The following is an 11,972-nucleotide window of genomic DNA, read 5'->3' as shown; positions in this document are numbered from 1 at the left end:
CTTCCCCCTCCCCGTGTCCTCAAGTCCATTCTCTAGTAGGTCTGTGTCTTTATTCCCATCCTGCCCCTAGGTTCTTCATGACCCATTTTTTTTTTTAGATTCCGTACATATGTGTTAGCATACGGTATTTGTTTTTCTCTTTCTGACTTACTTCACTCTGTATGACAGATTCTAGGTCCATCCACCTCACTACAAATAACTCAATTTTGTTTCTTTTTATGGCAGAGTAATATTCCATTGTATATATGTGCCACATCTTCTTTATCCAATCTGTCGATGGACACTTAGGTTGCTTCCATGTCCTGGCTATTGTAAATAGAGCTGCAATGAACATTGTGGTACATGACTCTTTTTGAATTATGGTTTTCTCAGGGTATATTTGGCAATTATTTTTTGTATATGACACCAAAAGTACAAGCAACAAAAGCAAAAATGAACAAGTGGGCCTAATCAAACTAAAAAAACTCTACACAGCAAAAGAAATAATCAACAAAATGAAAAGGCAACCTACAGAATGGGATAAAATATTTGCAAACTACATATCTGAAAAGGGGTTAATATTCAAAATATGTAAAGAATGCACACAACTCTATAACAGCAACAACAACAACAGAAATCCAGTTTAAAAACGGGCAGAGGGACTTCCCTGGTGGCACAGCAGTTAAGAATCTGCCTGCCAATTCAGGGGACACGGGTTCGATCCTTGGTCCGGGAAGATCCCACATACTGCAGAGCAACTGAGCCCGTGCGCCACAACTACTGAGCTTGTGCTCTAGAGCCCGCGAGCCACAACTACTGAGCCCATGTGCCACAACTACTGAAGCCCACATGCCTAGAGCCTGTGCTCTGCAACAATAGAAGCCACCGCAATAAGAAGCCCATGCGCTGCAATGAAGGCTAGCCCCCTCTTTATGCAACTAGAGAAAGCCCACACAGCAATGAAGACCCAATGCAGCCAAAAATAAATAAATAAAAAATAAAAATGGGCAGAAAAACTGAATAGACAGTCTTAACCACTGGACCACCAGGGAATTCCCTGAAGAATTTCTTAATGGGGGAGGTCATGGTGGAATTAAGCCTCCTGAGTGAAGAGGTGTTTATTCCCTGTAGAAACTGAGAATGTTGCTCCAGGTTTGTGCAACTGAGCTTTCTTATGTCCATATGGGAAAATCTATAAAAATTGTTAGTAAGTCCTCCAGAGAAAGATTCTCCCAAGGCAAACAATTCACTGTCATCTAATGTTATAAAATCAGTGCATTGAATCACTGAGTTGTATTTATGGGAGGGTTTCTTAACTAAAGAAGTGAAACATCTGTTTAAATGGGATGAAAATCAGAGGCAATCATTAGGTAAGGAACTGAAGATTCTGCTTACGTACCTGTCAGTGAGTTTACCATTTATAGTTCTTCTTGCTGGTAATTGGAGATGCCTATCAGTGCTCATGTAAGAATGCCAACTACTCTGCCTTTCACATTCACATCAAAGTTTGAGTAATAATTAGAGCTATAAGTAGTTTGCTTGCACTACTCATTAATTCATAAAAGTTTGTAGCTGGGGTGGAAAGTGGTCATAAATAAGGCCAGTCATGGAGAAAGATGAAACCCAGAGGAGGAAGTGATTTGCCCAAGGTCGTACAAAAAGTTAACATTAGAGCCAGAAGAACATGTCAGTGAATGTCAGGCCAGCATTTGTAGTTTGTGTTAAAGGGAGAAGGTGGAGACTTTAGGTTCCGTGTTTTTTTTTTCCTTTTACGGTACGCGGGCCTCTCACTGTCGCGGCCTCTCCCGTTGCGGAACACAGGCTCCGGGCGCGCAGGCTCAGCGGCCATGGCTCACGGGCCCAGCCGCTCCGCGGCATGTGGGATCCTCCCAGACCAGGTCACAAACCCGTGTCCCCTGCATTGGCAGGTGGACTCTCAACCACTGCACCACCAGGGAAGCCCTTTTTCTTCTTTTTTTAATCTCTCATGAAGACAGCAACTTAGATTTGTTTTCTAACTTTATCAGCCCCAGAAAGATGTGTGTGTGTGTGTGTGTGTGTGTGTGTGTGTGTGTGTGTGTGTGTGTGTGTGTGTGTGTGTATTTTTTGGCCACTCCGTGCAGCCTGTGAGATTTTAGTTCCCCAACCAGGGATTGAACCCAGGCCCTTGGCAGTGAGAGCATGGAGTCCTAACAACTGGACAGCCAGGGAATTCCTCAAGTTTGTAGGTTTTTAATAGGATACTCTAAATTTTCTTATTTTTAAAACTAATTTGGTCTTATACACCTGGAGCTTAATACATACTTTTGTCTACTAGAAATGGTCCTTGAAAAGGGTTGTTTTTTTTTTCCTGTAGAGTTCACTTTACTAATTTTGGGAGATTTTTTGATATCTAAAATATAACTATTAAAGTTAATATAGACATTTGATTTTAATATATTGCTATGGCCAAATTCAGTAAATCGACTTACCTTTTTATTCTCTGCTATTGTCCTAATGATCTGAGCTCAAGACAACATTACATTGTCTTCCGCTTCCTTGTCCTTCTGTCCTCCTGGCTTCCTCGTGTAACTACAGTGAAATTCTGCTTGTTTTCAAAGCACCCTCCAAAGGCCAAGTCGAGTACTAAGATGTCATGGAATACTTTTGATTTCAGCAAGCCAGCCTTCCCCCTTCCACTTAATGGCCCTTCTACCATGACATCCTGCGCTTATGGTTGTTCACTCTCGCACTCCATTCAGAAGTAATATTTCCCTCTTTAAATTTCTAGAATACTTACTCTGACTCTGGTTTCCCTTAAATGGCAGCCTGAGAAGTGGATGTTTTATTTTACTGATAAAAGGAGACTCTGAAGGTTCGGGGAGGGAGGATGATCTTATTTTGGTTGAGGTATGAGGGATAGGTTAGAGGAGAAGTTACAAAACCTGGAGAAGCCAGTTAGGAAACCATTTAACAATGGGGGGAGTTTGAAGGGGGAGGAAAAGAGGCAGTGAGCTGGAGCAGTGTCAGTGGTGATGAACTTGCTGAGCCCAGAGGGACTCCAGATTTTAAAGATACAAGCGTCCAACAGTGAGTAGGATGCTGGGGACAGGGGAGAGTTGTGACTGGAGGGGAGATCAGGGGAGAAGTGAGGTGCTCTGCCCAGAGAGGGGCTCAGGAAGAGCAGCTAGACTGGTAAGAAGATGGTCAGCTCTGCTTGGGGCTGGCTGGCCCCTAGGACTCAGGCAGCACGTGTGCCTTCTACGTGCTGCCCACCCACCACTATTCCAGCTTTCCTTCAGCCTGGCTGTCATCTGAATGGAGGGGAAGCCTTGCAGCCTGCAGTTTTCCCTGAATAAATCAGAGAAACACGCATGTCAGAGCCAGAAGAGATGTTCTGGGTTATTTTCCTGCCCCCAACCACACTGGGGAACCTGAGTGCAGGGAGAGGCAGAGCCTCACCTTGGAGGTAGTAGCAAAGTCAGGACTAAAGCTCAGTCTGCCAGTCTAGGTATTTCCAATCCCACAGGGGGCCTCAAACTTCTACAGAAGCCATGGATTAATTCTGGGGCTCTCTATTTGTTTGAATTTGATTTATTTTTCCTTCAGATGCTGTATTCCTTAAGGGCAGATTCTGGGTTTTCCTAATTTTAATATTTATTATTCCATCTCTTCAATAAATATTGGTTTAGCATCTATTATATAAGTTAGCATCTACTCTAGGCTCTGAGAATACAATGCACACCTGAACAAAGTTTCTGTCCTCCTGGAGCTTACATTCCACAAGGGGGCATTAAATAATAAGCATAAAACTCAAATAAATATGTGTTATTTCAGTTGGTGATGAGTTATGGCAAAAAATAAAACAGGGAGATGTGGGACTCAAAGAATGCTGGTGTAGGGGGGAGAGAGAGAGAGTTAAACCATAGGATCAGAAGGATAGAAATGGCATTTTTATAGCCTTGGTAACTACTTTATGGTCAAAAGGATAGTGCATGGAGAGCTGACCTCTGAACTTTCCCATTTAGGCAAATTTCAGTATAATTAGGCAAATCCACTCTGACCAGAAACCAGTGTGCTTAAAGCAATTTACTTGTGTTCATCTGAGATAAGTGCATTTAAATTCAACCCCTTTTTAGTGTTTCTGTATTTGTTGGGGTGTATTATTCATATATTTCATTCTAAACAAAGTATTATAAATGCATTTTGAACCTTAACATTTATAGTAAATATTCACCACATATTTGTTTTAGTTTTGAATTATTAGTTGTAATTTTTTCTGGATATTTTTTGCTATTTGTTTATTTGAAACACTTTATTTGAAAATTCATATATAAACATACAATTGAAAAGAACAGAGATGCATACATCAATGTAATAGACAATAGATTCTAAGTAATATAATGTCTGTTTGTGTTTTAAGGAAAGGATTAATTTTCCACCTGGCAAAAAAGTTGCCAGAGAACACCTGCTGTTATTTTGTACTTTTGAAACAAGATTTCTGAGCCAAAATTCTTCACTTCTTTATTTGTCTTTGAAAGATTCACTATTCCAGTAACTGGCCATTCTCAAAATTTTCAGGTTGATTTGTCAAAATGAGCCCATCATTATATCTTCTGTCAAGAATATCAGACTTGAACTCTCAGCTATTGGATTGTTACTTTATAATTTACATACATGGTCCATAAAAACAATATACACTCCACTACTGAAATGAAAAGGCAAAACCAAAGCTCTGTGGTTGAATTCATCCTCTTGGGCTTTTCAAGGGCAGCTCTTTGGGGTTTTCTTGGTTGATTACCTGGTGACTCTGATGGGAAATGCCATCATTATAGTCATCATCACCCTGGAACGGAGCTTACACGTTCCCATGTATTTGTTTCTCCTGAACTTGTCTGTGGTGCATGTGAGTTTCAGTGCAGTCATTATGCCTGAAATGCTGGTGACCCTCTCCAATGAAAAAAAAGTATGGTCACCTTTGCAGGCTGTTTTGCACAGACGTATTTCATTCTTCTTTTTGGTGGGACCGAATGTTTTCTCCTGGGGACAATGGCTTATGACCAGTTTGCTGCAATCTGCCGTCCTCTGAGCTACCCAATGATTATGAACAAAAGGGTTTTCATGAAATTGGTTATATTCTCATGGGTCTCAGGTATCATGGTGGCTACTGTGCAGACCTCATGGGTTTTTAGTTTTCCCTTCTGTGGCCCCAATGAAATTAATCATCTCTTCTGTGAGACTCCCCCAAGGCTAGAGCTTGCATGTGCAGACATCCTTTTATTTGAAATCTATGCATTCACTGGCGCCGTTTTGATTGTTATGCTTCCTTTCTTGTTGATACTCCTATCTTACATTCGAATTCTCTTTGCCATCCTGAAGATGTCATCAACCACTGGGAGGCAAAAGGCCTTTTCCACCTGTGCCTCCCATCTCATGTCTGTTACCCTCTTCTATGGCACAGCCAGTATGACTTACTTACAACCCAAATCTGGCTACTCCCCAGAAACCAAGAAGCTGATGTCCTTGTCTTACTCACTTCTTACGCCTCTGCTGAATCCACTGATCTACAGTTTGAGAAACAGTGAGCTGAAAAGAGCTTTGATGAAATTATGGCCAAGAAAAGTGGATTTATATACATTCTGACTATGCTGAGAAGCCATGTGATATTTGGTCAATGCTGGACTGAACTTTATTTAAATGTAATAAATTGTGGAAACAGTTTGCATTTCTTGGTATGAATATGTTTAACTTTTTGAGTTCTACAAATCTGATAATATATTAGGGCATCTTTATATATTAATGTTTTTATTCTTTTTTCATAGATGCATAATATTCCTTAATATTAGGTATAACACAGTTTCTTCAAAAAATTGTTCATTGGTGGCCATATGGGTATGTGTTAACTTTTTGTCTCTTTAGAGAAAGCTAAATAAAGAAACTAGTTTTATACATTCACAAACATTGTTGCTTTAATTTCTGCAGAATAGGTTCCACAGCAGGGTTTTGATGGATCAAATAAACTGAGTTTGCCAACTTTCATCAATAATACCAAAATACTTTAAAAAATGATGTTAACAATTTCAGATTGATTTTGAAAACCCACTCTGCCCCACTTCCTGGTTTGAGCTCCAGGAAGCCAACAAATAGAAAGATGAGCTTTTTATTTTTTGAGTGAAAATATGTCCGTGTGTGAGTTGAAAAGAACAACTATTTATTGAGAGGACCACACTGGTTCTATTCAAGGACCTAAAGACATTATAATCCACAGCTGTATTTCATCTGGTTATTTTAGAATATATTCGTCCATTGTGTTACTATTTTTGAGGGTCATTTATCATACTGCTTTTTCAGTTATAAACCATTGTTTGGGAAATCTGGTCAAATTTCTGTTATAGGGCAAAAATGCCCTCAACATTTGTCAAACAATATATGAATTTTTTTCTTGTAGAACATAAATATGATAAATTGTGCCTATTTTCTATTATCCATGAATCGTATCAATCTGTGTGTATCTTTCCCAGAAAGGATAATTAGACACTGTGACAGATGTAATTCTTCATTCTTGCTTCCTATTTTAATATTGCTAGTAGGCAATAGAAAGTGTCCGACTCATTGAACCTACATCAAAGGAGCACCACCGTTCATTTATGCTTTGGGTGAGATAAAAAAGAGGTTGGAGCATTTTCTCTTTATGAAACGTTCCTTTTGATGGAAAAAAACTTTTTTCTTTATATTCATACCTACCCCTGCCAAAAATGGGAGTGGAGTGCAGATCTGATTCAACTTTCAAAAAAAATAAAACAAAACAAAGAAATTACATTAGCAGATTGCTGAAACCTTGTGGAAAATATCTGAATGCTGTATAATAATGTTCTTAGTTAGACATCAAAGGAGCATCAGCAAAAACTTTGATTGAATCTCATCCCTTGATATCCTGAAATTTCTTTCTCATAGCTTTTAAAAGGACCAATTAAGTAAGGCTTATCTAAAACAAGCAATCAAATGAAACTAAGTACAGTTTCCTTTTAACCATTCTTTAGTTCATTTGTTCATTTATTGATTATATAAACCAATTTTTCTTTTTAAAATGCCTGTATTTTAGTCTTTCTCCCAGTTTTCTTGAGATATAGTTGACAAATAAAATTGTATGTATTTACAGTGTACAAAATGATGATTTGACACACATATACGTTGTGAAATGATTACCACAATCAAGTTAATTAACACATCCACTACCTCACATAGTTACCTTTTTGGGGGGTTTGAGAACACCTGAGATCTACTCTCTTAGCAAATTTCAAGTATACAGTACATTATTGTTGACTGTAGTTACCATGTGGTACATTATTCACTTTGTAACTGAAAGTTTGTACCCTTTCACCAAAATCTCCCCATCTCCCCACAATGTCCCCCCTACCCCGCCCCAGCCAGCCCCTGGCAACCACCATTCTACTCTCTATTTCTATGAGCTAGACTTTTAAATAACATGAATTCTCTAACCAAGATGGCCTTCACAGTCCCCCCTCAGCTTGAGTAAACTTTAGACAGGCTTTTTTCCTGACCATAGACTCTGACCTTCCTTTTCTCAGAGCGCTTTAGAAAACTTGTAAGCACACATTCTTTCTCTGCCTCCTTTGAAACTACCCCTGTCATGAAGGTACGAGAAAGTTTATTTTTCTTTGGGTAGCCATTTAGCAAGCACAAGCAGCTTATGGTTTTCCTCCTTCCAGCTTTTAAAATCTCTCCAGCTCTTTGTTTCAGCAGAGGTTGAGTCAGTCTCTCTCCCCTGTTGCAATAATCTTGAATAAAGTCTCTTTTGCCTGTTTAACTTTGTCCAGTACAATTCTTACTTTGACAGCTCTTTAAATATTAATTTCATATAGAATGAAAACTGAAAGAACTGAAACTACCAACCCACCAGGCAGCTAACAGTATACCTGTACACAGTTTTTCCATTTCATTGTCTTCATTAGCATAACTTTACTATTCCTGGAGACTCTTGACTGACAGGGCCCCAGGCAAATAACTGGATTGTTCAGTTCAGTAATTTCCCAAAGACCTACTAAGTCTTCAACAGGGAGCATGAACAAACAGTTGATTCCCCAAGACTGTTCCAACCCCTCTTCTCAAAACTGAGACACCACAGTAGGTGAACAGTCTGGAAGGCCCAGTCACTCAAGCCCTGAGGCCATAAGCTGGTACAGCTTCAGTTCCACAGCATTCTGTTGATCAAGCAGGGACAGAGCTCTTTTATTTATTTATTATTAATTTACTTTTGATTGATTGATTGATTTGCTGTGTCGCACCGCTTGTGATCCTGACCAGAGATTTGAACCCTGGCCCGGCTGCAGCAGTGAAAGCGCCAGGACCTCCAGGAAACTCCCAAATGAGCTCTTTTTAAATCATTTTAAATCCTTCTGAGGTTTTAACAAAGGGTTTTACAACCACTCCCCAGATTTGATCTTTGCCCTAAAGCCATTCTTTCTTTGAAAATTGTTTTTTGTTTGAGACTGGAAGTGAGAAACGGTTTTATTTTTTTATTTTTTTTTATTTTTTTTGCCGTATGTGGGCCTCTCACTGTTGTGGCCTCTCCCATTGTGGAGCACAGGCTCCGGACGAGCAGGCTCACCGGCCATGGCTCACGGGCCCAGCCGCTCCACAGCATGCGGGATCCTCCCAGACCGGGGCACGAACCCGTATCCCCTGCATCGGCAGGCGGACTCTCAACCACTGCGCCACCAGGGAAGCCCCAGAAACGGTTTTATTTTTGAATCTAGCAAGTCCTGGCTCCTTTCTGTTTTCTTTATATTCTGCTGAAAAAGTTAGTAGTTTGTCCTTTAGTTCATTTTTCTCTCCTAGTATTTTAATATATGCAGCTGAAAGAAACAAGTTAGCACTTGTGATATTCTGCCTGGAAATCTCCTTAGATTTGCTACTTTATTGGTATATTTTCTATTTTCTACATTGTTCCAAATTACAGTTTTGCTAACTGTTCTGCCAATACATCATTTGGGTGCCCTTTTATCCAGCGTCCAATATCATTTTGCTCACTGTCTTGTTGTAACTGAGCAGGACCCCATGGGGGCCTTTTCTGGGACAGGCCTTCCCCCATATCCCCTGCTTTAGCTCCTCTCTGAAGTACCTAGATAATAGTATTTGATGCACATTTCCTGAGTTGTTTGGCAGATGTATAAAACTCCCCTCTCCAACAAATGGAAGATGTCAACTACTTGATGACCATGAGCACAATAGCCCCAGGCCTCCTGGAGCCTAAGGACTGATAATGTTAACCTCTGTGACACCACTCTGCTACCTCACCATCAGCCAGTCAGAGAATTGTGCACAAGCTGATCATATAACCCACGACTCCCCTCCCTCACCTGGCTTTTTAAAAGTGCTTTGCTGAAACCCTTTGGGGGCTTTTGGGGCTTTTTAGGGCATGAGCCACCTCATCTCCTTGCATGGCCTTGCAGTAAACCTTTCTCTGCTCCAAACTCTGACATTTCAGTTTCTTTGGCCTCACTGTGCATCAGGCACACGAACTTGTGTTAACTTTGTTAAAAAATAAAACATCAATTGAGTAAATTCGAAGAACTAACTGTTTTTATCCATCCATTCATGAATGGGGCAGCGTCCCATCTAGCAACTAGAAGGGCACTCCCAGGGGTTGTACAAAAAGGATAGTTTTTATAGTTATAGGAAAAAGAGTGGGGCAAGGGAGCTATTAGCAAAAGAAAAGAAAGGATTATTTTTAGGCCAGGACATCTTTTTTTTGTGGAGGAAGGGAATAGCAATGCACATTGCCTCTTTTTCCTCTGCAGGAGGTTGGGATGGAGAAGGCCCGTATGACAGATTACCTCTGTGGACTTAAAGAAAAATGCACAGCATGAGAGCTGTGAATTTAAGTTTTATTCAGTGTCTTACTGAGGACTATAGCCCGGAGCCACTCAGTAGCTCTGAGTCGACTGCTCCAAAGAGGTAGGAGAGAAGCCAGTATACATATGACTGTTTGACTAGGAAAAACATACAGTCAAACATACACCTGGGTAAAAGATTACTGCTAATCACAAAGAACGAATATCTCAAGTTAGTGATTTTAGTGCTTTTCTGTGTATGGGAAGATGCAAGAATCTGGGGTCATTGAAATTCCTCCTGAGGTACACATCTTAACTATCTAGGGGCCCATTTATCCAAAGCACAGGATATCTCATCCTGTTCTTTCCATCCAGAATTCCCCTCAGGGTGCACGGTGGGTTGCAAGGTTGCAACAACCCTTTATATAACTGGATGAGGAGTGACACTCTTTGTTCTTTTTGTGTTTACATCTCATAGGTTCTGACCAGAAAATCCAAGCTGGATGATTAAGATTGCATTTCCGGCAAAAGTCAAAAGCTGCAATTAAGTTAGGTATTAAATCTAGGTTTGTTATCATGGGCTTTAGCTAAACTGATGCCATTTTCGGCCTCTGGCTTTTCTCTTTAATTGTTAAGTCCTACCTCAACAATCTCCCTAAAACCCTTCAAACCCATTAGCAGTATTCTCAAGACACCTTTTGATTCTGCCCTTTGCTCCCATCCTGGAGCCAATGTCAACTTCTAGTGTTTCATTATAGTTGCATTGATGGTGTGATATTTGAATTAAGAATGGAAGGATGAATGCTATCTTATTTGTATAGGGCCAATTTTGAGTGTGGGAAGCTTATACAAAGATACTGGTGGGAGGGAGAATGACCAGTTTGAGAAAGGGAAAGAAAGCCATTAATATTTATTCACCAACAGTTGTTGAATGACTTCTATGTACCAGGCACTGTGCCAGGTGCTGGGAACACATAACAAGATAGCATAATGAGAGAGACAACTATTGTAGGGGAGCAGAGTTTGTCACCCCAAAATATGTCTCTTTGGCATATTAATTATTTTAAGCTGGTTATTTTCTAAGAAACCGCAGATAGGGGAAAAGCTGAAAACCCAGACGGAATTACCCTTTTATAAGAAACATTTGTAAGGGAAATCATCTGTTAGGGTGCTTTCCTGGCTGTACCTGGAAGAAGAGGATGGCCAAATCTCTAGAAACTCTTATAATAGACCAGGCAAGAATTTGAATCTGCATAACAACGCTACCCTACCCTTGTTTACTGTGCTTTTCCTGGTAAGCTCCCATAACTGACTCTCCCCACGCTCAACATCATCTTTTGTCTTTAGCTGAGGATGGTATTTAAGAGGAGGGCTTTGGCCATTTTGATGAGTTACTCAGTTCTCCTGGGTCTCTCCCATGTATATATGTTATTAAATTTTTGTCTGATTTTCTCCTGTTAATCACGTCAATTTAATTCTTAGACCAGCCAGAAGAGTTTAGAAGGGTAGAGGAAAATGTCTTCCTCCCGACTCTGTTAAACAAACTTGTACTTTAAAATGTCTTTCTGGCTGCTAAGTAGATAATTGATGGGAAGTTTTCAAGAGTGAAAATAGGCAAGGAAGAGGCAATTGCTATAGCACAGGTGAGAGTGATGTGGCTTGGGCTCGGACAGTGGCAGTGGGAGTGGAGCAGTGTGAAGGATTCTACCCATATTTCAGAAATCAAATTGCAGGACTTGGTAATGGATTGTATGTGGGGGGCGGAGGGGTAGAACAGAAAGAGGTGTCAAGGATGAACTCATATTTCTGGTTGGAGCACAGTGGATGAGGGTGCTGTTTTTTTGAGATGTGGAACACTGGGAGAGAAGACTTTGGGGTGAAATCCAGTTTTGGGTGAGTAAAGTTTGAGATGCCTCTGTGAAATCAAAGTCAAGTAGATAGCTTATAGGGATATATAGGTCAGGCTCAGAATGGAGGTCTGAATTAGGGAAACAGCTACAGGGCACCAGATAGAGAGGAATTCATGATTCAGGGAGGGTCTTCTTAAAATGGAGAGACTGCAGAATCAAGTTCCATGGAAAGAATCCAAAAGAGAAGGAGATATACTGAACCAATGTGGCTCAGGCTTTGTATTGATGTGTTTCTGTTTGAGGAAGAGAT

At 40.4% G+C, this 11,972-nt stretch overlaps 1 protein-coding gene across 1 annotated transcript; it reads left to right on the top strand.

Annotated features, from left to right (window-relative positions):
- The first annotated feature begins 4,671 nt into the window (after positions 1 to 4,671).
- Positions 4,672 to 5,601, top strand: LOC103087098 (olfactory receptor 10A3). The gene is given in 3 exon segments (XM_082931155.1): positions 4,672 to 4,727; positions 4,729 to 4,918; positions 4,921 to 5,601. Coding segments are annotated over 3 exon segments (927 nt in total).
- Positions 5,602 to 11,972: the final 6,371 nt, after the last annotated feature.

Source organism: Lipotes vexillifer, unplaced genomic scaffold (assembly GCF_000442215.2).
Source record: "Lipotes vexillifer unplaced genomic scaffold, Lipotes_vexillifer_v1.1 scaffold61, whole genome shotgun sequence".
Taxonomy (NCBI): domain Eukaryota; kingdom Metazoa; phylum Chordata; class Mammalia; order Artiodactyla; family Lipotidae; genus Lipotes; species Lipotes vexillifer.
This window is presented reverse-complemented; position numbering and strand designations above follow the sequence as displayed.